Source organism: Capricornis sumatraensis, chromosome 20 (assembly GCF_032405125.1).
Source record: "Capricornis sumatraensis isolate serow.1 chromosome 20, serow.2, whole genome shotgun sequence".
NCBI classification, from domain to species: domain Eukaryota; kingdom Metazoa; phylum Chordata; class Mammalia; order Artiodactyla; family Bovidae; genus Capricornis; species Capricornis sumatraensis.
Window position 1 is genome coordinate 68,800,150 of NC_091088.1, and position 27,554 is coordinate 68,827,703.

Consider the following 27,554-nt stretch of genomic DNA (forward strand, 5'->3'; position numbering starts at 1 on the left):
CTGGTGGCTCAGAGGGTAAAGAATTCGCCTGCAATGTGGGAGACCTGGGTTGGGAAGACCCCCTGGAGAAAGGAGCGGCTACCCACCCCAGTATTCTTGCCTGGAGAATCCTATGGACACAGGAGCTTGGCGGGCTACAGTCCATGGGGTTGAAAAGAGCTGGACACAACTGAGCAACTTTCACTTTCATGAGGAATCGTGGGTCTTCCCTGGTGGTGCAGATGGTAAAGAATCTGCCTGCAATGCAGAAAACAGGGTTTCCCTGGTGGCTCCGTGGTAAAGAATATGCCTGCCAATGCAAGAGATGTAGGTTCGATCCCTGGGTTGGGAAGATCCCCTGGAGAAGGGCAAGGTAACCCACTCCAGTATTCCTGCCTGGAGAATCCCATGGACAGAGGAGCCTGGTGGGCTACAGCCCACGGGGTCGCAGAGCCGGACACGACTTAGTGACTGACACTTTAGTGTGTATATGTCAGCCCCAATCTCTGAGTTGATTCTTCTTCCCTTACTGTCTGGTGACCATAAGTTTGTTTTTTAACAACTGTGATTCCAGTTCTATTTTGTAGGTAAATTCATTTGTATCATTTTTTTTTTAGATTCCATATGTAAGTGATATTGTATGGTATTCGTCTTTCTCTGTCTGAATTACTTCACTCAGAATGATAATCTCCAGCTCCATCCTGAAAGCCCTGTGGCCAAAACACAATTTTTAAAATACTTATGCTTACAAAGCAGTGGTTGTTAAATAGTTGAAGGCTTGGAGAAATGATCAGTATACTGTGCATGAAAGTAAAGGACTTTGAATACTTCATGCATGAAATAATCTTTTTTTCTTTTTTTGACTTTTTTTTTTTCCTGCCGTGTGGCCTGTGAGATCTTAGTTCCTGACCAGGGATCCAACCCCTGGTCCTGGCAGTGAAAGTGTCGAGTCCTAACCACTGGACCGCCAGGGAATTCCCCCAAATCCCTTCTTAAGAGATGTATGGGCAACATATCATTTGTTGCTGTTGCTCTTTAGATGCTAAGTTGTATCTGACTTTTTGAGTCTCCATGGACTGTAGCCCGCCAGGCTTCCCTGTCCATGGGATTCTCCAGGCAAGAATACTGAAGGGGGTTGCCATTTCCTTCTCCAGGGGATCTTCCTGACCCAGGGATCGAACCTGCGTCTCCTGCATTGGCAGGCATTCTTCACCACTGAGCCACTAGGGAAGCCCTCAGGATATTTTAAAAACCCACTTATAGGTCACGGGTCCTACACAAACAGGAGATGGGAGTCGTAGGAAGGGAAAGATCAGGCTCAGCACAAAATTATTTGAAAATGTTCCAGGATAAATAAGCAAGGACTTCGCTGGTGGTCCAGTGGCTAAGACTCTGAGCTCCCAATGTCAGGGACTCAAGTCGATCCTTGCTTGCGGAACTAGATCCCACATGGCACAAGTAAGGTCCCCGGACAGCTAAATCCGTTCCGTTCAGTCACTTGGTCGAGTCTGACTCTTTGCGACCCCCATGGACTGCAGCATGCCAGGCTTCCCTGTCCATCACCAACTCCCGGAGCTTGCTAAATAAATAAACGAAAATTTTTGAAAAGTATCCGATGCACTTAACTCTTACCCAGGCACCTAAAAAAAAAAAAAAGATAAATAAGCAGACACCAATGGGAAGAAGCAGTCTGTGTGTCAGCCCCTGGTGTCGTGGGCACAGAGCAGACACCTGTCAGCCTCCAGGCGGCTGGAGGGTGTGTGTGGCCAGTTAGCTTCGCCCTTGGAATCTGGGAGAACAGCGAGTGACCAGAGCCCCGTTGGTCCTGGAAGGAGCTCATCCACCCCAACCCTCAAGCCCACTGTCCACAAGTCAGGGCCCTCTCTGAAGATGTTCTTGCTGATTCTGCTTTTCCTAGGACTGGCAGACGCCTGCATCCCGCAGGAAGGTAAGCCCAGCTCCTCCTGCCGTCTCCCCGTCCTCTGTTTCTTGTTACCACGGGCGGGGGCCTGGTGGCTGGCCTCAGAGAGCCTCCTTGGGTCCACGTCCAGGCTCCTTCCTGCTCCCTGTTTAGAAATTCTCACTTCCCCTTTCCCTTGGTGGACATGGAGGGGTGGCCAAGTCCTGGGTATCACGGCTCCTGCCCTTGGAGACACACAGACTTGTGTCTGAACCCTGGTTAAATCACTGACTTCTTAGGTGGCGCGGTAGTAAAAAAAAATCCATCTGCCAAGGCTGGAGACGCCAGAAACTCGGATTCAAACCCTGGGTCGAGGAGACTCCTCTGGAGGAGGAAATGGCAACCCACTCCAGTATTCTTGCCTGGGAAATCACGTGGACAGAAGAGCCTGGCGGGCTACAGTCCATGGGGTCGCAACGAGTGGGACATAACCGAGTGATCACAACAATCTGTGACACCAGGGGTGGGAGTGATTGCCCCGCAGAAGTCGCGTTAACTTGTCCTCGACATGCTTTATCAGAGATGACGTGTTGGCGAGGTGTCTTAGTACCCGTGATGTTAAGTTTGATCACCAACCAGCTACTATTTTCGCCTTTAAAATTGGTGGATAACCTGGCTGAGATCACTGGGAACTTCGCGGATATTCTATTGCTCCTCAGACTTCCCCCCACGAACTGCAGCATCCATCTGTGGATCTTGTCTGCCAAAATGATTGCTGTAGTATTTGCACGATGGTGATTTTCTGTTTCTCTTATTTCTGCTACATGTACCCGTTGGAATGCTTCTGTAAGACGACTCAGTGCTTCTGCTCTATTTATTTATTCAAGTAATTATATCAGTATGAATGCACGGATATTTATTTCATCAACAAAAAGTAACAGCTTATCTTTTGATGGGTGGAAGGGTGATGGCCACAAGCTCTCTTTTGGACATGCTAAGGGTGACGAGCCTGTAAGATGTGCAAGACCTCCATGGGTCACAGGTTCCATGAGGGCAGGGTTTCTGATGTCTAATTTTCTCCTGTACCAGCATCTCTCTCCCCAGCAATGTTACAAATGCCTACAGAGCAGGAATTGAGTCTAATTCACCTGCACCCCCACCATCGAGCACAGACCAGTGGCCAGTATATGTGGCTAGTGAATGTTGGGCAGATGGATGATGCAGGATAATGGATGGATGACGGGTGGATGATGGCTCGATGGATAAATCGATGGGTGGTGGATGGGTGGGTGGATAAAGGATGGATGGGTGGTGAATGGGTGGATGGAAGGATGGATGGATGGTGAATGGGTAAATGGAAGGATGGATGGATGGTGAATGGTTGGATAAAGGATGGATGGGTGGTGAATGGGCGGAAGGAAGGATGGATGGGTGGTGGATGGGTGGATGGAAGGTTGGCTCGATGGTGGATGAATGGCAGGATGGACAGATGATGAATGGATGATGGTGAGATGGATAAATCAGTGGACGGTGAAGAAGTAAATGGGTGGATAGAGGGATAATGGGTGGCGAGAGGGATGCGTGGACTCAAGCAGCTTTCCCGATAGACTGGATGGGTTAGTGCATCTCCAGTGAAACTTTCAGCTTTGGGCTCCTTGGGCACTGCAGTGATCTGAGTCTAATGCTGAATTCTCTCCCTGCTCCCTTCTTCCTGTTCCTGCTGGGATCCGGATGGCCTAACACTTTCGCCTCCAGTTGCAACTGAAGAAAAAAGTAAGAACTGTGAACATCCCAAGTCTGTATTCCCATAGCCAGTTCCTCTCAGATTCATGTAGATTTTAGAACCACTTTGCGGATTCTGGGGAAAAGTGGGCTTCGTCTTGGGAGCCAAAGCAAGCCATTGACATCTCTGTCTTCTAGTGATGCCTGCTATCCAAAGGGCTGTTCGTTCATCCTTTGGTCTGGGGAAGACAGGCTCAGTGGGTGAATGGAGAGCTCTTATCAGAAAGAAAGAATAGTTGGAATATTTTTACTAGAGTTATATTCTGACACACACACACATATATACATAAAATCGATCTGTAGGATTCATTTATAAAACTGTAAAGCTAAAGAAGTGTTCTCCGAATTTACGGTTGCCAGAAGAAAATGAGGGGAACGGATAGTTAGGGAGTTTGGATGGACATGGACACACTGATGTATTTAAAATGGAGAACCAACAAGGACCTACTTTACAGCACAGAGAATTCTGCTCAGTGTCACGTGGCAGCCTGACGGGAGCGGGGTTTGGGGGAGAATGGACACATGTATATGTATGCCTGAGTCCCTTCGCTGTTTACCTGAAACTATCACAACATTGTGAATTGGCTATACCCCAATATAAGACTAAAAGTTTTTAAAAAAGAAGTAGAGTTCTCAACATCCTTGCCAACAGTGTAACCGAGCTGTTTGATCTTTGTCTAACTGTACATGACAAACTACAAAAAATCAGTCTCTCATGAAATCCCTCCCTCGTAAGAATAGGCTAGGCTAAATGAAGGAAGACTGAGCGTGCACACACAGAGAGGCTCTTAGAACAAGACATAGCTTCTCATTCTGGGGCCCCATCCTATCTTGGGCCTCCCTGGGGGCTCAGCTGGTAAAGAATCCGCCTGCAAGGCGGAGACCCGGGTTCGATCCCTGAGTTGGCAAGATCCCTTGGAGAAGGGAAAGGCTACCTACTCCAGTATTCTGGCCTGGAAAATCCCATGAACTGTATAGTCCATGGGGTTGCAAAGAGTTGGACGCGACTGAGTTTCAGTTTCAGATGAAGGGAGAAAGGCGTGCATGCAGAAATCATCTGAGGTGGATAAATGACTGTTAACTCAAACTTCTCTCTTGCTTTTTTCTTCCATGTGGACCCCCTGACTCCTGGTCCTGTTGTCCTTTTCCAGTCAAATGTAAGTCTTATCTCCTTCTCCCAATGTAACTGGGGAGCCTTCAACCGGAGGAGGAAGGGGGACAGGGGACAGGGGGATGGCTGTCTCTCATTTTCAACCTGGGCAGCTCACAGGATGCTCTCAGTCTCAGCGCGGCTCCAAACCCAGAGCCTGCGGATCCCTGGGGCCAACCCGATGGACTTCGGGGAGGCCAACCAGCCTCCGTAATCTTGTGCAAAACGGGGTGTGAGGGACAGAGTCTCGGAGGTTTTCTGGGAATATGGACTTCATAGCTTCAGTCGGATTTTCAGCAGGACTTTGTGCTCTAACATGTACAACCAGACTGGACTGCATTGTGTGGCTTCACTGGTGGGTTGTAGATGAGAGAAACAGGGTGCAGACTGGCCAAGGCTCGCTCCTCGCCAAGTATTAACCATCCTGGCCTCTGACTATTGGTTGTTATGGAGACCCTTGTCTGCCACCCTCCGGAGACTCAGGTGTAAGGGGGGTGGGTGATTGGATGCCCAGACCATGGTATCTCAGGGTGTCTTGACCTCTGGGATAAACGTGTCTCTAAAGAGGCCTATGGGCTTCCCTGAGGGCTCAGGGGTAAAGAAAGACTGGTTCGATCCTTGGGCTGGGAAGATCCCCTGGAGAAGGAAATGGCAACCCACTCCAGCCTTCTTGCCTGGGGACTCTCATGGATAGAGGGGCCTGGGGCTACCGTCCATGGGGTCGCAGAGTCCATGGGGTCGCAGACACGACTGAGTGCCTGAGCACGACGCACAAAGAGGTCTATGGCTCTTGGAACAGGACACAGCTTCTCATTCTGGGTCCCCATGCTGTCCCGGGACCTGGGGGATGCCATGGGGTAAAAAGGATGAAGTAACGCATTTCGCCTTCTCTCTGATCCCTGCCAGCCACCTCTGAACCTCTCCTTCCTGCTGTGTGCGCCGAGTCAACAGTGCTGAAAGGTGACCTTTTGTTCACTCTCTCTCCCTTGGGGTTCTGATTGCCCTTGGCTGACAGGGTAATTTTTGCCTGCCTTTCAAGGATCTTTCTTCTTGTGACTGTCCACAGCCCAGCTTCTGATCTAGAGACATAAAAAGTCGAGACTGGATATCTTGATGAAAAGAAAATACTGCATGCCTCTCTCCTTCCCCTGTAAAAACTAGTTGATCAGAAATTGAGCACATTTCTGTGGTCCACCTGTGACTAAAGGAAAGCCATTTGGTTGTAGAGCTAAATTCAGGTCTATCTGAGATCTGTGGAGGAGGAAATGGCAACCCACTACAGAATTCTTGCCTGGAGAATCCCATGGACAGAGGAGCCTGGTGGGCTACAGTCCATGGGGTCACAAAGAGTTGGGCACGACTGAAGTGATTTAGCACACATAATTCTTCCTTCTTCTGCCTCCAAGCCCCTCACCATGGACATACACGCAATCATCTCTATGTAAGCTTGTTATTGTTATTATTCTTATCAGTATATAGACCACTTAACCCCAACCCAGCAATGGACATTATATACTCACCTTGTGGGTGAGGAAATAGAACTTTACAGAGGAAGTTGGAGAGATCTACGTTTGAATTTTTGTGCTCTCACTCATCCACTGTGTGGGGCTTCAAAAATTAATACAATATCTCAGAGCTTCAGCTATTCTCACTGACAACATGAAGACAATTCGCTAACCTGGGAGGGTTGGTGTGAAATCAGTGTAAGGAAAGAGTTGGGCATTTTTCTAGAGTCCGTGAAGAATAGCTCCTTTCTCTCTTTCCTATCTGGCCGAAGAATGGCCCACGGCTGTGTCCGCCACCCCCGCCCCCGCTCACGTAAACCTCCCCGAAATCAAGCACAAAGCCGCTCTCGATAACCCCACCTAGCCGCTCCCCGCGCCCACGGCGGCCTCCCTTTCCCGGCATCTGACCTTACTTTTGGTTTCTACTCATGGCTTCCTCTCCGCAGCCCCTGGTCCCACCGTTCTGCACCACGTCTGTATCCTCCACCACCATGCCGACTCTGGATCGACTGCCCTCAGGAATCGTAGGTAAACACCTCACCACGTTCAAGATGCCCTCGGACTGTGAACTCTGGGGGGAAACTCTGAGCGAGATTTTCTGGGCATTTGACGTATGTCTGGAGCCATGTTGGGTGATGGAAACCCAAAGATGGATCATATATGCTCACTCTTTAGGAACTCAGAGACTGATGGAAAAGACACACACAACCCAGAAATTAGAGTAGAGACACTGATGTCCGCTGGTGGTGATGGGGCTGAACAGAGGGATGATGGGAATAATGAGGAAGCCCTAAGTCATGCGCGAGCTCTCGTAGCCATACTTTCCAAAGAAGAGAGCGGCTTAAATCCGTTGAACCGGGGAAATCCACGAATTTGGTATATTTCCTTCTGCTGCATTTGAACGTCTTTCCTTACGTCTTCTTCCCCAGGTATGATGAGCAGGCTGTCAGCGGATGGTAAGTGAGACTTCTGTCTTCTCGGGCGTTTCTCTTCTCTATAAGGTAATGCAGATTTATGGAGTCTTTTGTGTTTTTAGTTATTTATTTAAATTCCGTGTTTTATTTACGTTTTCTTTATTTATTTCGGAAGAACGATTCAGACTGTATCTGATCACGTTTTGTCTCTTAGAGTTTTAAGGTAATGGAAGTTTTTATTCGTGTAGAATGAGAGCGCTAGAATTTTGCGTGAGAGATATCACGTGGTAGATTGTTTTAAGCTATAAAAGATTTATGCTCATGAGAAAAGTTGTAGGAACATAAACTGAGTGTCAAAAATCTTCCTCTCTGTCCTATCCGCAGTTCTCCTGTCTTGAAACAGCCACCACTCCTGGTCTCCTGCGCATTCTTACAAGAAATGCGCTTAGGTACCTGTATCTTCAACTTTCTGAGGTCATGACTCAAATGACTGGGTCAAAGAGCAGAGGTCTTTTAAATCTGGACAGAGGTTCGACAAACGTACAGTTCCATAAACCACCTACAAGAATGCTAACTTCCCCACACCTTCAGCAACATGGGGCAGCATCTAGCATTCTGAGTTTTCAAAACGGGATGGCTGAAAACACTGGTCCCCATGTGCACGGGCAGAGAGGCTGAACCCCAGCAGAAGTTCCCGCTATCTCTACTACTATCCAGTCCTGTGCTATCATTTATGTTTTCCAGTAAAGGACTGCACTTTGAAAGGACTTCCTGTATTGAAAAGCTTCAATAGATAAACTTGCAAAGGAAGTTTCACATTCCTTTAGTCGGTGAAAATCCAGTTTCATTTGTTTTAAAAGTATATGCAATGCAAGGAAATAGAGGGAAACAACAGAATGGGAGAGACTAGAGGAGAAGGAAATGGCAGCCCACTCCAGTCTTCTTGCCTAGAAAATTCCAGGGACAGAGGAAGCTGGTGGGCTACGGTCCATGGAGTCGCAAGAGTCGGACACGACTTAGCAGCTAAGCCACAGAGATCTCTTCGAGAAAATTGAAGATACCAAGGGAACATTTCATGCAAGGATGGGCACAAGAAAGGACAGAAGTGTCAAGGCCCTAACGGAAGCAGATGAGATTAAGAAGACGTGGCAAGAATACACAGAACCATACAAAAAAAGTCTCAATGACCTGGATAACGACGATGGAGTGGTCACTCACCTAGAGCCAGACATCCTGGATTGTGAAGTCAAGTGGGCCTTAGGAAGCATTGCTATGAAAAAAGCTAGTGGAGGTGCTGGAACTCCAGCTGAGCTGTTTAAAATAATAAAAGATGATGCTGTTAAAGTGTTGCACTCAATGTGCCAGAAAATTTGAAAAATTCAGCAGGGGCCATAAGGAAAAGGTCAGTTTTCATTCCAATTCCAAATATGGGCAATGCCAAAGAATTTTCTAAGAAGATAACTGCAAAAATAGACATAATGAAACAATGGAAATAAAGTATTAATTATAACGATACTGATGACTGCTGAGGGTCTTAGTCTGAAGATGGTTCTCTCTTCACTGGAAAGGAAGACCAGAGTGCATTAGAGAGAGGTTCTGGACAAGTTAGCATCATTTTGAGACTGTTGAGAAGAAAGAGTGTAAAGTGAATTCCATATTAGATTACATATTCCCACCATGTGACTCCAAAGGAGTAACATCTGTGTCCACCTGAGACCTTTCCAGCCATCCCCAAGGGTTCCCGTCCCAGTGCACAGGGCACGCCTGGATCTGGAGCTCCAGGGAGATGGAGACGGGAACTGGACTTCCAGGGGTACATATGCCTGGCATTTCAAGCCAGCTCTGTTCTTTACCAGCATATGGGACCCTGGGGCAAGGCTCTTCTCTTCTCCCATAGAGTAGGGCTAGTAATCCACGCTATAAGGAGTGCTTCTTAATGTTATAATAAACTATAACATTTTATATGTTATAAAAAATATATGACATTATAATTAAATCTACGAAAAACTCAGGTACTAGGAAGCTGGTTGAAGTGGGTTCAGCTCCCTGCGTCCAGTCTGTCCAGGGGTTCTGGAGTCCATAGCCCTCCTCATGGCTTCTGCTCTTTCAAAGATACCAGTTTCTCACTTCTCTCCCCTTGGGTTGCTGAAGAGCTCTGTGCTTTCCCTGTGTTCGCATCAACCTGGAAGCAGAACCCTCCTTCACTGGTTCTGATGAGAAATCGGCTGAGACCTACGAGTAATGAGTCTCGATGAAACGAGAGCGTGCAGAACAGCCAGAGCCCTGAGCAGATGGACGGCCTTCTCCCATCTCTGCTCACTCTCTCTCTTCTCATCTCCCGTTTTCCTTCTCCTCACACTGCCTGTGGAGTTCCAAGACCTTCTCCTTCTCACAAGCTGAATAACACAGGACTCCCTAACTCCTACCCTCGAAGAATCCATCCAGAAATAGCAGAGCTTTATGGGCCAAGACCTCCCTCCTTGGAAAACAGCCAGACTTCATAAATAGTGAAATGCGCTTCTTAGCCAACATGCGACCTGGCTATAAGGCAAAGACCAACGTCACATAGAGATTATTAGGCAAAATAACCTCAGATCCGGAGCTGAGTGTGGATAAAGCCATATAGTCAGGGCTTCCCTAGCGGCTCAGTGGTAAAGAATCCGTCTGCCAATGCGGGGAACCCGGCTTCAATCCCTGGGTCGGGAAGATCCCCTGGAGGGCACGGCAACCCGCTCCAGTACTCTTGCCTGGAGAATCCCACGGACAGAGGAGCCTGGCGGGCCGCAGTCCATGGGGTTGCAAAGAGTCAGACACGACTGAGCAACTAAATCGCAACTACAGAGGCCAGAGTCATGGCTCACAGACCGGAAACCATCTGTAGAGACATGAAAACCGACAGCCAGAAAGACGCAGAGCTTCAGAGGCAGAGTGGTAACTAACAAAAACGTCATGCGGGAGTTCCCTGGTGGTCCAGCGGTTAGCAAGACTTGGCCTTCCAATGCCAGGGGCGTGGGTTCTGTTATGCTCTGAGCCCGTATCTCCGAACCGACCGAGAGAGAGAGCAAGTCCACCACGGTAATGCAAAGGCAAGAAGGGAGTTTTATTTCTAGCGCGCTAGGGCCCAAGTCTCATCCGGCTCAGCAGAATCCGACAAGAGCCCCGAACAAAGGAGTATGGCGGCTTATATACAGGCAGTTCTTTGTCTCAGTTACAGGAGTAGCTGGCGTTACATGATTGGCCAGGCAGGATGAGCGCATGTCCTGTCTCTTTCTGGTAAACATGACTCAGGTACTAGAGCCCGTCGTTTGGTCCCTAACAGGTTCCATCCCCGGTCAGGGACCTAAGGTCTCAAATGCCTCGAGGCCCAAAAGCCAAAACACAAAACAATATTGTAAAAAATCCCATAGATTTAAAAAATGATCCACAGCAAAACAAAATTCTTTAAAAAACTTTCACGGAGCATCTTGGAAAAGCCAGTATGTTTCAGGGCTCTGCTTGGATCATTTCTCTTAAGCCTCCTCACCCCTGTGAGACGGGTGGATCCCATTACAATCCAGAGTGACTGTGTGCGCCCACGACATGCCTGGTTTCAGCATTAAAACTCTCTCACCCAGTGGACCCCTTCCAAGTCCTGGGCCAAGCAGGACAATAATTGTACTTTTATGAGAAAACCAAGCCCTAGAGAGATGGGGTAAGTTGCCCAAGTGCTGGGTCCAAGTCTTTCCCCGATCGCCCATCATTCTTAGGATGAAGCCCGAGGTCTTTAAAATGACCCACGGGGCCGGGCATCATCTAACTCTGGGCGTTCTTGTCCGCTGGTCATCTTCGCATGCCGTGTCCCCTCAGCAGGTCTCTCTCCATCCTTCCGAAGCTCCAGACTCCTTCCCACCCAGGACTGTCCCGCCTCCAGGAATGCCTCTCTGTCTCTCCCCTCCAAAGGTCTTCACCTGGCTAACCCCTCCTCATCTTTCAGGTGTCAGACTCAGTGACAGTTCCTCCAAGACGCCTTCCCTGGCACCCCAACAAGGTCAGCAAATGCCACTCTTTAGCAGGTTCCGGCCACACCCAGAAACCCTAGCCCTCCCCCAGATGGGTTTCTGACTCTCGAGGCCGCCTCTCGGGCCTCCACTTGCTCATGCTCCCCAAGAGTAAGACCCTTGTCCTCTCACTTTCAGTGTAGCCCTCACACCTTGCACACACTAGAGGCTCCACTGGTACTTGTTAGAGAGAGAGAGGCAACGACCGAGCCCCCACCCGCCTCGTGTCCGCTTCTGCCTCTGAATCCTCTGACCGGTCAGGGAGTCTCGTTTTGCGGTGTCCTTGTTTCACAGTGTCTTAACGCTGATCCCTGTCTTCCCTCTGCACCTCTGTTGGAACCTGGCCACCTGCACCCTCGCCTCCAGACAGGACAGAGGAAGAAAGTAAGTGCTTTTTCAATCCCGAGTCTGTGTCCTTGAGATGACATTCCCGTAACCCTCTCTGGGATTACACCTTGTTGTTCAGTTGCTCAGTGGTTATCTGACTCTTCTGTGACCCCTTGTGGACTGCAGCCCACCAGGCTCCTCTGTCTGTGGGATTTCATCATTAAAAATTCGAGGGAGGGGAATTCCCTGGTGGTCCAGGGGTTAGGAGTCTATTGGGTTTCAGGCTTGCTTGGGGAACTGAGATCCTGCATGTCCCACAATGCAGCCAAAAATAAAACAAGCTGCAGTGGAAAAAAAAACAGTGGAGGGAAGTGTTGGTGTGGGCCCTGGCATTTAGATATTGTCTTGAGGTCAAAAGCAAAACTGTTACAAATGGGCTGCAGTCAGGCTGTGCTTGTAACATTTAACAACCATTTCTGTGGGGAGAGGGTGGGGAGGGGAGCCGGGGTTTGCAAGCCACTGCCAATTTCTGTGGGGTAAATGCTTTAGCTCTGGGCTGATCTGAAGCCGCTAATTAGGCTTGGCAGTAGCTTGCGAAAGTTTTGCAAATTTAACAACCATCTCTTGCAAGCCAGCTCCAGCATAGCCCCAGTCTCAGCGCTGTGGCTCTCCTTTGGTGTGTAAATTGCTCCCATGAAAAAGGGCCTACCTTCCAGAAGGAAAAGTTTGGTGGTTCTGGGGAGAGAAAGGGAGCCATGCTCATTAGAGAGCAGGGGATGCATCCTAAGGAAGACAGACGTATGCCCCCCAGGTCAGGTGAGCTGGCGAAGCACCTCTCTCTCCCATCTCTTTTGCATCTCCAGGGCAGAGTCTTGTCCACCGCTCACACGCATAACCTAGAAGCATGTCTAACACACACGGGCTCTACTACTCTTCCTGAAGCAACAGAGAGGTCCCTTCTATGGCTGATGGATGTAATTTTTGCTAATGGGGAGGGCTGGAGGAGAACCAGCATTGGAGTCCTCACCATGGCACTCTGCGCCACACGGAACCCGAGTTTTAAGGCATGGCTCCCCAGACTGGGGCTTCCTGGTGGCTCAGTGGTAAAGAACCTGCCTGCCAAGGCAGAAGCCGCAGGTTCAGTCCCCGGGCTGGGAAGATCCCCTGGAGGAGGAAAGGGCAACCCCCTCTGGTACTATTTTTGCAGTGTTTTTGCAAGTCTATAATTAGCGCACAATAAAAGCTTACAAATAACTTGAAGAGTGTTCAGTGAGTGATTAAAGGAATGTGCTGGGGGGGGTGTTTGATTCTGCTCTCTTGCTCCCTTTTTTCCATGCTGACCCCCTGATTTCTGGTTCTGCTGCACCTTCCAGTAAAAAGTGAGTCATTCTTCCTTTTCTGTGGTAATTCGGGTGTTTTCAGCCGCTGAGACAAAAAAGGAAATGAGAAAGGAATCTTTGGATTGTTCTCACCTGGGGACCCGGGTTGAGAGAGACCCTCTGCTAACAGGGTCTCCATCTATCACTCATGACTCTGAAGGGGGCTCAGACTGACCTGCCAGGGTCCACAGGCCCGCCTGAGACCGTACGGATAATCCCCAGAATTTGTGGGAGGCAGGGGTGGGTCTGAGGCTGTATATGTGACTGGGTGTGTGAGTGCATGGCCATCAAGGCCTCCAGATTTTAGCAGAAGCCAAGGGCCACAGCCCCGGGACGCAAGAACGTACTGAGCTGTGTGTCTTTGCGGAGAGGACGGTTGAATGAGGAGGAGCTCAAAGCCACGGCTTCCTCTTTGGTCAGGCTTCCTCCCTCCTGACCTCTCAGGAGAGAAAGGAGATAAAGGTGGGTTGGGGGATCTTCTGAGGACCTTCCTCGTCTCTGGGGGAACAACGCTCAAGGAAAACAGGTGTCTGGGGAGTCTGTCCATCTGGACAATCAGGGCTCCAAAGGAGGCGAGTGCAGCGGAAGCAGGCAGAGTCCCCAGCCTGGCCCCTGGCCACCCCATGAGATCTGGGGGCACCCTCATCGCACCGTGACGGGAGGGTCTCTCCGGAGGACCAGCAGGGTGGGATGAGCCGGGAAGAAGCCAGTCACACCTTCTCATCCTCTCCCCTTTCTGCTGACGCCCAACGGCTCCCCCTGGAATTTCTCCCCATCGCCCGCGCCTCGACGGTCCTGAAACGTGAGTATCCTTTCCCACATTGTCCCCACGTCTGTCTTGTTCCCCTTCTTATCTCTGCGATGGGGTCCCCTTCCCAACCACGGCCTCCCTGATCAGAGAATCTTTCTGTATTTTGACTAATCCGGGGACTGGGAAAAATGACTGTATGAGTTTCACTTTCTCAAAGGCAGGGTGTCTTATGAGAACCAAGCCCCTGGTCAAATCAGGGACAGGGGCAACGTTCTTATGACGACGGTGAGGACAGAAAGGAAAATTCGTTCAGGGTTTCCTGGGCGCTGGGCACGCTTAATATATTCTGTTGCATCTCCCCACCAGGCAGGCAGTATTCACCTGAAGGGTGTCAGGGGGCACAGCATGGTGATGGCAAATATGCGGAGCAGGCGTGGTGGCTGCCTTCCCAGCCTGCCTCTGACCCAGCGCCGGTTCTTCAAGCCACTAGCTGCTGTTGTTCAGTTGCTCAGGCGTGTCCGACTCTTTGTGACCCCATGGACTGCAGCCCGCCAGGCCCCTCTGTCCATGGGATCCTCCAGGCAAGAACACTGGAGTGGGTTGCCATTCCCTTCCCCAGGGGATCTCCCTGACCCAGGGACAGAACCCGCGTCTCCTGCATTGGCAGGCGGACTGCTTACGTCTGAGCCCCCAGGGGAGCCCCTCTAGCCACTAGATTTCCGCTCTAACCCACACGCGGGGCTTCCAGCCCTCTCCCCTTCACGGCTCAGCACCGCCTGCCTGGGCTCCATTCTCGTTCGCTGCCGGTCTCCCCACCTTCTGATCTTATGACTTTTTTTTTCCTTCTATGGTCTCATCTCTCGCGGCCCCTTGGACTCAACACTCTGGACTTTGTCTGCACCCTTGAACACCGCCCTGCCTCCCGGACCACATTTCCTTCTGGATGGATGACGTCAGAGATCCTAGGTGAATCATCTCACTCATGCATGCCCCGAGATTTTGGCATGGGATGTTTGTTTGGGAAAAGAAAAGTCGTTCCTTTAAAAAGATTTATTTTCAGCTGTGCTGGGTCTTCGTGGCTGTGTGTGGCTTTCTCTAGTTGAGGGGAGTGCAGGCTACTCTCTAGAGGCGGTCTCGGGCTTCTCCTTGCGGTGGTCTTCTCGTGTTGTGGAGCAGCAACTCCAGGGTGTGGCTCAGTAGCTGTGGTTCCTGGCCTCCAGAACACAGGCTCAGCAGCGGTGGCGCTCAGTGGCTCCGAGGCACGTGGGATCTTCCTGGACCGGGGATCAAGCCTGTGTCTCTCCCGCGCTGGCAGGCGGATGCTTTACCACTGAGCCACCAAGGAAGGAAGCCCGGGAAGGATATTCTTTTTAACTCTCCATGTGGGATAGGACCACGCAGGGCGGTGGAAAGCCAGAGACGAGCCTCACGTGCTTGTACCTCTAGAGAAACCCCACACAGACTGATGCGGGGACAGACAGATAGCTTTAGGGCAGTATGAGCGTCCTCAGGGGGAGCCGATGAGAAGGTGCGAGAGGCAGCTGGGGTGAGTTAGCTGCGCCTTGTCGGTCTAAGGGCACTTAGCACGCTGCCTTTGGCAATGCCATGTCCACACTGTCTCTGCAGGTTTGCTGAGCCTCCAGGTGCTGAATGGTAAGTAGTGACTATGCTAATTGGCCCCACCATTTGTTTTTCCTCCTGGACACAAAAACGTAGACTTCTCAGCTTTGCTTTTTTAATGTAGGAAGAGTCTTTAAATAGCATCAAACCTTACACTCTTGGTGTTTTTTAATTTCTTTTTCAATTTTTAATTGAAATCTTACACTCTTTATCATCATCTGAACATGAAAAGTGTCTTTTTTTTTTTCATTTATCCAACAACAAGTGCTAATTAATATTAGCCTCTCTGTGTTCAGTCCTGTTCTAGATGTTAGAGATACAGTAAGGAACAGGTCAGAAATCTGTGTCCAGATAGAACTGATGAGAAGAGAACACGAATAAATAGAGAAATAGTGGGTTAGAAGTCTGATGGTTGCTAAGCCCTGTGAAGATCGCAGAGGAAGGGAGACGGGAAGGCAGGGCAGGGCAGAGGGATACGTTTTTAAAAGGTGATCAGGGAAAGTGACTTTGAGCAAAGACTTGGAGGAGGTGAGGGAGGCAGTCCCGAGCACATGTGGGTGAAGCGTGTTGCTGGCAGAGAGAACAGCAGGTGGACAGGCCACGAGGCCACGCAGTGCCTGAGACCAGGGGCTGCGGGGGGGCTGGGCTCGTTCTCGGCTCTCCTTACCTGGGGCGCCCAGAAGCGCTCTTTACGGTTTGGTCTCCGTTCATTTCAGAATTTGTTGATGATTTCTTTTCTTCCTTTCCCTCCCTCCTCTTCCTTCCTTCCCCTCCCTCCTCTTCCTTCCTTCCCTTCCGTCTTTTCCTCTTTCTCTTCCTCTTTTCAGAAGAATCAAGCGGCTGCAAGGAAGAAGGTAAGTGCACAGCATCATGCCTTTTCCATCGACACGCCTGCGAGTTCCCTCGGTCTGTGTTAAGACAAAGCCTTAAGGAGACACAATTTCAGGTGGCCAAGGTCCGGGTTTCAGAACCTGAGAGGATGTCTTTCTGAGGGGCAGCCAAAGCCTTCAGACCACCCCTACCCCCTTGTACTGCCCCCTGGTGCCAAGGACACCAAGCACACTGAGGTGTGACTGAGAAACGTCTTGATTTTTCTCAGTCGCTTCTTCTGTTGATCGCTGAGGTCTAAATCGGTTCCTAGAGGTGAAGAAGGACGTTGAAATTGATCCCAGCACTGCCAAATAAATAAGTAAATTTTTAAAAAAAGATTTGCATACATTTCAAAGGGACAGCTAAAGATGCTGAATAATTGATGCTTTCAAATCGTGCTGGAGAAGATTCTTGAGAGTCCCTTGGACAGCAGGGAGATCAAGTTAGTAAATCCTAAAGGAAATCCGTCCTGAATATTCATCGGAAGGACTGATGCTGTAGCTGAAGCTCCAGTACTTTGGCCACCTGATGTGAAGACTCATTGGAAAAGACCTTGATGCTGGGAAAGATTGAGGGCAGGAGAAGGGGGTGGCAGAGGATGAGATGGTTGGATGGCATCACTGACTCAATGGACAAGAGTTTGAGCAAACTCTTGGAGACAGTGAAGGACAAGGAAGCCTGGCGTGCCGCAGCCCATGGGGTCACAAAGAGTCGGACACAACTTAGTAACTGAACAACAACAATGAAGGGAAAGAGAAAGGAATTACAGCTACAGAGTAAATTCTCTAAGAAAAGGGCAGGAGGTGTGCCCTCCTGAAATTTCAATTAAGGAGCTTTTTTTTTTTTTTTCCCTTTACACTTGTAATGTTCTGGTTTTTGACTGGAGGGCCTGTTCCGTGAGGTGAGTTATACATGTCAAAAATGGAGAAATAGCAAAGCTAAAACCGCAAGATCAGTAAGATAGTACTAAGGGAGAGTTTATTGTGCAAGGAAGAATAATTCTTAAACTGGGAGCTTTCAAATTCAAAACTGATATGAGATGCAGGGGCAGGGTGTTCCTCACAGGGTGGCTTATAACGTGAAATTGAGGAAATTGTTTATATTTTTAAATGATGGTTATTACAATGGGGTTTCCTGAGGGCACAATGGTTGGTTAAAAGGGGACTATCTTCAACCATTCAGGGGAAGATGACTTAAGTTCTTCTCATGATTAGCAGAGACATTTAAAAGAAATGACTTCAATTTTGCTTATGTTCCTGAAAGAAGCTAGGCTTAATTTAACATTCATGACTCACGTGTGTTCCTCCACTCTGGGAATTTTCAAGTGCCATCTCCTTTTTTAAAAAAATCTTATTAGTATTAGGGTTTTTTTTTTTTTGTATGCAATATTAAAATGTAATGTAACCCTTTCTTTAAAATTTAAAATGTGAAAAGAAGAGGGAAAGAATATTGAGCAAGTGAAACTGGGCTTGTGCCCCAGATGGGGTCTGGAGTGAGGAGGTCACAGGGTCAGATCTGGTGTTAGATCCCTGTGAGCTCCAGTGGGAGCTGGTCTGGGAGAGAGGAGTGTGGAGTAGAAGGCTGGTGCAATGGCAATCAGAAGGAGATGTGAGACTGGTGCCTTGCAGGTGGAGAGGGGAGATGGGGGCACCCGGTAGCAATGGACCGCATTTCAATCCCAGAAGCAGGTGGATTGAGGGTGTGGGGTTCAGAGGGAGATCTGTGTGGACAGGGTTGTGGGAAAGACAGGATGTCCACACGGGGGGCGGCAGGTCTTCACGCTGGCCGTGTCCACTCGGATCTCCCCAGTGAAGTTCCTCCCAACGGCCACCACCCCCAAGAAGCCGCTGAAGAAGAAAACGGCGTGGAATGGGCTGAGATGCGCCTACATGATGGTCACCTTCTTGTTCGTGTCCTACAATAAAGGAGACTGGGTAGGAAGAGCCGGGTTCCTAAAGGTGGAGAGGGAGGAGAGAGCGGGAGCACGGAGGAAGGGAGGGAGGAGCTGGGTACCTCGTGGGGGAGGAGGGGGTGAACAGATGGAGGGAGGAGGGGGTGGGGGGAGCGCAGAGGAAGGGGAGGAGGAGCCGGGTCCCCAAGGCGTGGGCAGGATGTCGGGGAGCAGTGAAGATGGGGCGCGCCTCGCCGCACTCGTAGAAGGGGCAGCGCTAGGGGTTTGGGGTGAGAGACGAGGAATACGCGAGGGGCGAGGAGACGAGCCCCAGCCTCGCGCCCTTGCTTAGATGACTGGTTCTTTGATGGGGGTGACTTTGCCGCCCAGGGGACACTCAGCAGCGCCTCTCCAGGCACGTCTGGGGGAGGAGGTGCCACTGGCATCTGGTGGGTAGAGGCGAGGTGCGCGGCTTCTGTAGGATGGCGCCCACGACTAAGGCTGACCTGGGTCAAAGTGCCAGGGGTGCTGAGGCTGAGAAACCCCCAGGTCAGAGCCTCGTGTCATTTACTGGGATGGAGTGAACTGGCTGGACGATGGGGCAGTAGGAGGGGAGGCTGAATAGGCCAACCAGATCAAGGATGTCACTCCCTCCCCCGGGGAGGGGGGGAAAGGGAGGCAGGCAGGAAAGAAGAAAGGAAGCGTGGGGAGGGATGGCGGGAGAGTGGCAGAATTGTCTCACCAAAACCGTTTCTTTCTGCTTCTGGTTCCCCCCCTTTCTTCAACCTCCCAAGTGTTACTGCCATTACTGTAACCCGGACGCGGACAACAGGTATGTCCCAAGGGGAAGAGGGTTTGTCCACTGCTGGGTGGGGGTGGGGGCTTGGTCCGAATTCTCCAGGAGGGTTTGGAGATGCCGACTGTAGAATCACAGAGTTGAATGGACAGTTTCAAGTTTATCTCCCTAATCGCAAGCCACAGCTTACCAATGATAAGGACATGGAGAGCAGAAAGAATTCATTCATGAATTCCCTCAAAGGTTATGTGGGATTTTTTTTTTTTAAGTTGTGGCGGAATACGCATAATATAAAATTTACTGTGAGTAACGTTTCGGACACTCACAGTGTTGCGCAACCCTCGTGGCGATTTAGCTCCAAAAGCTTTTCATCATCCCTAAAGGAGCCTCTGCAACCGTGAGCAGTGTCTCCTCCAGCCCCTGGCAGCCACTGATCATCTCTCTCCCCACCTCTGGGCTTGCCTGCTCTGCACGCTTCGTGCACATGGACTCGTATGCTCTGTGGCTTTTTGTGTCTGGCTCCACTCACCTAGCATAACGCTCTCAAGGCCACCCAGGCTAGGGCACGTATCAGGACTTCATTATTTTTCATGACCGAATAGTATCCCTTTGCCTGTTTACTCACTCTTCAGGTGAACGGCATTTGAGCTGTCTCCACCTTTTGGCTATTGGTATGATGCTGAGAACACTGACACACACAAGCTTTCCTTGAACACCTGTTTCCAGTTCCTCGGGGGTACACACCTAGGTGTAGAAAGTCTGGGTCGTGTGATAATTCTAGGATTAACTTATTGAGAGATGCAGTCAGTACCTTTTCATCAAGTAACTGCACTATGATGAATTCTGGATTCGCTAAAAAACGGTTAAATGGTGAATTTTACGTCATGTGAATTTTACCTCGATTTTTAAAAACCATTATAAGTAAAAACAGGTGGGAGCTGGAGTCACCCCCTGGGGCTGTAGTTTTCAGACCCTCTGCAGCAGGATGTGAGCCCCTTTGGGAGCAATGAGATGCTCGACCTATCCCCCAAAGCCCAGAGCAAGCCTCATATATTCACCCCCTGCAGCAACCCTAGGTGACCCCAGTGTGCCAGGCAGGGGAAGTCCTTGTGCTCGTGAGGCACGCCCGCTAGTGGGAGGGCAGGGAATAAATCACCTGAGCTTCCTCGAAGGTGCTGTGACAGACAGGAGCTGGAGGGGGTCGCTTCTTCCACTGAGTGTTCAGAAGAACCTCTCTCTGAAGAGAAGATATTCGCATGGTGAGATGGCAAGGAGCAGCCGGCTGAGGCTTAGGGAAGCGTGGCCGGTGGGCTGGAGGGGCAAGGTGAGCGGGGTCCACAGAGCAGAGAGCCGCTCAGGATGTAAGCTGATGCTCACATACATTTCCCTCTCCTTTCTTCCCTTGCTTAGGAACAACCCCTGCTGTGCCCTCTAACCACCCTTCGCCATCTCAGCTCCACCCTCTCGAGTCCTCCGTCTCCCAGCTGGTCGGCCTGGCCTCTGGGGAAACCTCCGTGTTCTAGACTGCCGATTCGGAGGGTAGTGAGTCGAGTCCTTGGAGGGACAGCACCTGTCTGCCCAGAGGCGTGGCCAGCAGGCCTCTGCGAGCAGAAGCCCTGGGAGAAGCTGAGTGAACGCCTGCAGCGGTTTCCTCCGCAGCGCCTCTTTAGCCTTTTTCAACCCTTCCCCAGTGTTTCTGTAATAAAAGGTGCATGTGCTAGATGACTGAATGCCTGCTTCTTCCATCGAGACCTAGCTGTGTGGGGTGGCAGCGGAAGTCGCTCAGTCGTGTCCGACTCTTTGTGACCCCATGGATTGTAGCCCCCCAGGCTCCTTTGTCCATGGGATTTCCAGGCAAGGATGCTGGAGTGGATTGCCATTTCCTTTCTCCAGGAGATCTTCCTGACCCAGGGATCGAACCCAGTTTCTGCATCGCAGGCCGATTCTTTACCATCTGAGCCACGAGGGAAGCTAAGAACCCGATCTATCACGTAATTCGAGCGGCAACCCTTGAAGAAGGTGCTACCGCGCTGCCTGCTTTTTAAGTGGAGAATACAGAAGTCGGCTCCTTTCCACATCCCAGCTCCGCCCTTTACTGGACCGCAGCCCTGCGGAGGTGATTGGTTTTCACTGCCGCCTTTTACTCTCTATACAATTGGGACATTAATAGTTCATAAGTTGTCTAACCACCTGGATGAGGACCAGTTGTTTCGTTCACCAAGAAGTTGGTTAAAACGGGCAAGGAAGGGCTTCCCTGGTGCGCAGTGGGTGAGAATCTGCCTGCCAATGCTAGGGACACGGGTTCCATCCCTGGTCCGGGGAAATTCCACGCGCTGTGGGGTAACTAAGCTGGCGCGCCACAACGCCTGAGCCCAAGCTCCAGAGCCAGGGTCCTGCAACGACTAAGGCCCGCTCGCCCTGAACCTGTGCTTGGGAACAAGAAAGCCATCGCAGTGAGAAGCCAGTGGGCCACAAGGAGAGGAGCCCCTGCGTATCACGACTAGAGAAAGCCCTCGTGAAGCAAAGAAGACCCAGCGCAACCAGAAAACATTTATTTAAAAAAATAGAAGGGGCAGTTAAAAAATGCTTTAAAACCTGTCATTGTACACACATTTGCCAACGTTGCCCTATAGCACCAGCGGTTTTGTTTTGTTTTTAGTTTGAGCCTATGGAGAAGGGAATGGCTACACACTCCAGTATTCTGGCCTGGAGAATCCCATGGACAGAGGAGCCTGGTGGGCTACAGTCCATGGGGTCGCCAAGAGTCAGACTCGACTGAGCAACTAACACTTTTTTTTCTTTAGTTTGGGTCTAAGGACCTATATTTTCCAGTCTGTTCCTTAAATGGGGAGCAAACACTCTTATACAGCAATCTGAGGCAGGTGGAGGCCAGGAAGATGCTCTACAGTGTACAGGACGGCCTCCAGACACAAATGCTGATGATGTTTAGGCCGAGGAACACGGGTCCACTTTCCAAGACCCCTCACTCAAAACATCCATCCCCCCTGTTCAATCCCTGCTGTCTCCATGGCAAAGGACACTTAACAATGGGCATTTAAGCGGCTGGATCCCCTTGCAGTCCAAGGGACCCTCGAGAGTCTTCTCCAACAACACAGTTCAAAAGCATCAGTTCTTCAGTGCTCAGCTTTCTTTGTAGTCCAACTGTCACGTGACTACTGGAAAAACCATAGCCTTGACTAGTCGGACCTTTGTTGGTAAAGGAACGTCTCTGCTTTTTAATATGCTGTCCAGGTTATAACTTTCCTTCCAAAGAGTAAGCGTCTTTTAATTTCATGGCTGCAGTCACCATCTGCAGTGATTTTAGAGCCCAGAAAAATAAAGTCTGACACTGTTTCCACTGTTTCCCCATCTATTTCCCATGAAGTGATGGAACCAGATGCCGTGATCTTAGTTTTCTGAATGTTGAGTTTTAAGCCAACTTTTTCACTCTCCTCTTTCACTTTCATCAAGAGTCTCTTTAGTTCTTCTTCACTTTCTGCCATAAGGGTGGTGTCATCTGCATATCTGAGGTTATTGATATTTCTCCTGGCAATCTTGATTTCAGCTTGTGCTTCATCCAGTCCAGCGTTTCTCATGATGTACTCTGCATATAAGTTAAATAAGTAGGATGACAATATACAGCTTTGATGTACTCCTTTTCCTGTTTGGAACCAGTCTGTTGTTCCATGTCCAGTTCTAACTGTTGCTTCCTGACCTGCATACAGATTTCTCAAGAGGCAGGTCAGGTGGTCTGGTATTCCCACCTCTTGAATTTTCCACAGTTTATTGTGATCCACACAGTCAAAGGCTTTGGCATAGTCAATAAAACAGAAATAGATGTTTTTCTGGAACTCTCCTGCTTTTTCGATGATCCAGTGGATGTCGGCAATTTGATCTCTGGTTCCTCTGCCTTTTCTAAAACCAGCTTGAACATCTGGAAGTTCACAGTTCACATACTGCTGAATCCTGGCTTGGAGAATTTTGAACATTATTTTACTAGTGTGTGAGATGAGTGCAATTGTGCGGGAGATCTGGACTTCCTGTTTTGTATTTGTCAGGAATCACTGGGGACTGGAAAAGTCTGTTCACAGTGGCCCAGAGTGAAGCCTTTGATAAAATTTACCAAGACAAGATGGCTGGGCTTCCTCAAGCCCTATTCCCATGGGAATGATGGCCTCATGTTCCTGGATTGGATGTAAATGCTGAATATCCTGATGTTCTTGTGTTCAAGCATGCTCATAGGAAGCAAACTTTAGTCTTATGGTTCAATTACACACTTCATTGAAAATAACTGTGTTCCAAGAATACTATTTCATACTAGGTGGAAGTCATATAAAATTAAAAGTTCAGTGCCAGTGATGAAGTTTTAATGTAATACATACACACACCCACCACACACGCATACACAAAAAAGAAAACCATGTTCCTTATTAAGTGTAAGCTACTGCTGCTTCACAAAGTTACATGATATTTCAAAAACCCAGAATAAGAAAAAAAAAACCCAGTATTTAAAAATTCATGTGAATTCTGATTCATTAATAAATAAGAGGCTTCCAGGTAGTCTAGTGGATAAGAATGGGCCTGGCAGTGCAGGGAACACAGGCTGGATCCTCGATTGGGGGAAGATTCCACATGCCCTGGGGCAACAAAGCCCGTGCGCCGCACACAACTACTGAGGCCGCACTCTGGAGCTCGGGGAAGCGCTTCTAGAGCGCTAGCGTGTGTACTTGGGGGGATCCTGATGATCACTTGTGCACAGTTCTCTGATTGGCTGATGGTGACACAGCAGGGGCGTGTCACACGGGTTAACGGTATCAGGCCTTAGGTTGCAGGACTTCCCTGGTGGCTCGTCTGCCTACAATGCAGGAGACCCAGGTTCGATCCCTGGGTTGGGAAGGTCCTCTGGAGAAGGAAATGGCAAGCCACTCCAGTACTCTTGCCTGGAAAGTCCCATGGATGGAGAAGCGTGGTAGGCTACAGTCCATGGGGGTCGCAGAGTGGGACACGACTGGGCGACTTCACTTGGTCACTTGGTCTTGGTCTTAGGTTGCAAGAGCCCTGGGGCTATGTGTTCATCCTCATCAAGTATGAATAGTTTGTCCATTTGGTGGAGGAGGGGGTTCACAGCTGCAAAAGAACTAGCAAATGTGCATCAGCTACCATCTGGGGACTTCAGAGGGGAGCCGCAGCAGAGGCCGCGGGGGAAGGCCTAACCCTCCATCATGGGGTCCTGCGTGGTTACACTTCCAGAAACGGCACACACTATCTGCGGGTTCTCCCTGACACACAAACTCACAGCCGCAAAAACTGGAATGTACAGAGTTAGTATTTTAACCTCTGTGGGCCAATGTCTGTGGCCGCTACTCAGCTCCGCATCGTCCAAAAGCAGCCACACATGACGGGTGGTGGCGCACAGGCACACACATTCAAAACTAGTTTTCAACAATAAGTACATAAAAAGTTTCCACACAGGCTGTTGTTTCAGTCACTCAGTTGTGCTCGACTCTCTGCGACCCCATGGACTGTAGCCCGCAGCCTCCTCTGTCCATGGGACTCTCCAGCAAGAATACTGGAGTGGGCTGCCATGCCCTCCTCCAGGGGATCCTCCCGACCCAGGGATCCAACCACAGTGCCCTGCATTGGCAGGCGGATTCTTCACCACTGAGCCACCAGGGAAGCAGTACACAACCACAAATGGTGGGTTACGTCCACACAACACACAATTGCAACACCTCCCATCGTCTCAGTCTCGCGGTCCCCTCACGCGCCGCCACAAGAGGGCGCCCGTGTCCCCACCGGGCCCACACGCAGTCGCGTCATCACAAGGCGTGGAAACAGGCCGCAGGGGCTCCTGGGAGGTGTAGTCCAGTCCGAGTCTCGAAAGGCGCCGCGCAAAGGACTCTGGGGCAGTTCGTTCAGCCAAGTAGCAAACGAGATTCCTTCCACCCCTTCGCCCCTCTCCTGGGTCCACTCGACTCTAGGCCAGACAGATCGGAGCCACCGTGAGCCGGGATCCTGCAACCTCACGTCACGAGGCTTCTGGGAGGAGCAGCCTGAGCTCGCAGTGCGCAGGCGCCAGCGCGCGCGTTCCAGGCCGCGGGTGAGCCCGGCTCTACGGCCCTTTAAGTCCTGGGGGCAGAGGGAAGGGTGTTGGGACGCAAAGCCCCCGGACGGGAGCGTGTAGGTATGGATGCCCAGGAGGGCAGCGAACTGGGGAGACTGGGTCTGGCTGAGGGGACCAAGGCAGGGCCTGAGCACCTGAATCCGTCTACGTGATCGCCTCGGGACTGCTACAGGTGCGGCCCCCGGGAGCGCTAAGCGCAGCCTGCACCTGCGCGCTTTGGTGCAGGGGCGGGGCTTCGGGCGGGGCCACGCCCCCAAGAGCGGCTCGGATTGCCCGAGCGTGCCTGCCGCGGCCGGCGTGTGAGGGGGCGGGGCCTCAGGCCCGAGCCGGTGGGAGCGGTGAGTGAGCGCCTGCGCGCCGCGTGGCTTTGTTTAGGGGCGGGGCCTCGAGCGCTCGGGGACGCCCTGGGGGCGGGGCCGCGGCCCGTCGACGTGTCCCGCGCGTGACGGGGCGGGGCCCGGCGGCGAGGGCCCGGGGGTCCCGCAGGGGAGTGCGCAGGCGTGGGGAGCGACCGGGGAGCCAGGGGCGCGCGAGGCGCCGGCGCAGCCGCTGCGGTCGCCGCCCGGGCGCGACCCGGGAGGTCGGGGTGAGTGTGGGTGTGTGTCTGGCTGAGCTTGTGTGTCTGGGCGCCCGCGACCGCCCGCGGGGCCTTGTCTGGTCGTGTGGTGACGGAGTGTGAGAGGAAGGACTGCGAAGCGTGTGGTGGCGGCGCCGTGCTGTGAGGGGAGGAGGGCGTATGGTGGCGTTTCTGCGGGTCTGTGACGGAGCCGGCCAGGTGGGGCCGGGGACGTGCCTCGGGCCCGCGTGCGTCTATCCCCGCGAGGTCTGTGGTGGTCGTGTGAGGAAGACGCGACTGCGCCCGTGGGAGGGCGCCGGGGGCGGGCGTGTGAGCGTGGCTGTGGGGATTCGTGCCGCTGGAGCGCGGCGTGTGTGTGACCGTGTAAGTGGCCGTGTGGCGCTGTCTGGCGTGGCTGCGTGGTTTGGCCCGGTGGCTGTCCGACGTCAGCGGCTCTGCGGCTGTGCATGGGAGGCGGTGTCCCGGCGCCGTCGTGCTGTGTCTCTCTCCCTGCAGCCGCGGGAGGAGGGTCCCGGCGGGGAGGACGCTGCGCGGCTGCACAGGCGTGCAGGCTTCTGGGTAAAATCGGGTGATGACAGCGCCCGCGTCAGCGCTGGGACGGTTACCCGGGGTAACGTCGTGAAATCCAAATACCCAGGACGGAGCGTGGCTCTCACAGCCCGGCGTGGGCCCTGGGTGTTTGCTGTCTTGCTGGTGGCCGTGTGTCCTTGTCCCCTCCCTGAAGTGGGAGCACAGTGGGGAATGCTAGCGGAATCTTCGCCTCTGAACTTGAGATTGGGCGGTCATCCTGGAAGCTGAAGAGCTGAACTCTTCTGGCCCAGCTGCTCCTTTTTGTCTGTTATTGCATTAATGCATCTGAAGGGCGGGCAGAGTCAGCCGTGGTTTCCCAGGTGGCACACGGGGGAAGAACCCGCCTGCCAATGCTGTAGACGCAGGTCCTATCCCTGGGTCAGGAAGATCCCCTGGAGGAGGAAGTGTCAACCCACTCCAGTATTCTTGCCTGGAAAATCCCATGGACAGAGGAGCCTGGTGGGGTGCAGTCCATAGAGTCAGAAAAGAGTTGGACAGGACTGAGCGTGGATACGCGTGCGCACACGCATGCAGTCTTCCTTGGTCTCTGGGACCTGTGACTGCATATGGTTGTGTGTTTGCCTCCTAACAGTGTAGCTTGGGGGGCTCTGGGACTTCTGGTTCCATGACTCAGTTGTTGTGTGACCTGGGGAGAGGTCACTTATATTGCCACTGCAAAATGGAGATAATAGTACTGAACTTATGCTTGTGGTGAATGTTAAGTACTGGGTTGGCCAAAAAGTTTGTTTGGGTTTTTCTGTAAAATGTTATGGAAAAACTCAAGTGAATCTTTTGATCAACCCAATCGAAAAGTGCCTGACACAAGTAAGCAATATATAAATGATAATTGCTTTATTATTAGTGTAATAACTGCAGAGATTTCACAGAGAATAAAATCCACACAAGAAGAAAAGCAAAAAGTGGAGCCCCAGGGAAAGGTTTCAGGTCGAGAGGTAAAATAACCTTAAAGTCTAGGTCAAGCTTGCATTCAGAATTTTCTGGTCAGGGTCCTGGGAGGGCAGGAGCAGAGGGTCTTCCCAGATCGAGCTGTCCCGAGGGAGCGCATGGGGTTGCCATCCAAGATGGGAAGTGGCAGGGACTGGGGAGAAGTATTCCTAGTAACACAGAGATCTGGAGACATCTGTCAGCCTGTCCAGGGCTTCTCAGCTTTGGCACTTTGGATAGTTAGGGTCAGATGGTTTTTCGTTGGAATGGGGTACAGGGAAGGGCTTTCCTATATATTGTAGGATATTTAGCATTATCTCTGCCTTCTACCCGCTAGCAGCCAGAGCACACCCCGCTTCCCCAGTTTTGACAAGCAGACATGTCTCTGGACACAGCCTGGCCTCCTGTGGAGGATACAGTACTCCTAGTCAAGAACT

The 27,554-nt window shown here is 51.1% G+C and overlaps 1 protein-coding gene across 1 annotated transcript; it reads left to right on the plus strand.

The window, feature by feature from the left end:
* Positions 1–1,428: 1,428 nt before the first annotated feature.
* Positions 1,429–19,537, plus strand: EDDM13 (epididymal protein 13). The gene is made up of 12 exons (XM_068993194.1): positions 1,429–1,437; positions 1,837–1,927; positions 3,635–3,652; positions 4,813–4,818; positions 4,925–5,021; positions 7,246–7,272; positions 13,636–13,775; positions 15,351–15,377; positions 16,172–16,198; positions 18,024–18,148; positions 18,900–18,937; positions 19,534–19,537. The coding sequence occupies exons 1-12, from the start codon at positions 1,429–1,431 to the stop codon at positions 19,535–19,537; spliced, it is 609 nt and encodes a 202-aa protein (XP_068849295.1).
* Positions 19,538–27,554: the final 8,017 nt, after the last annotated feature.

Bases quoted from the DNA above. Each gene is read 5' to 3' on its own strand.
- EDDM13 (XM_068993194.1), top strand. The intron at 16,199-18,023 runs GTAAGTGCACAG...GGATCTCCCCAG, and splicing joins AAGCGGCTGCAAGGAAGAAG to TGAAGTTCCTCCCAACGGCC. The intron at 18,149-18,899 runs GTAGGAAGAGCC...CAACCTCCCAAG, and splicing joins CCTACAATAAAGGAGACTGG to TGTTACTGCCATTACTGTAA.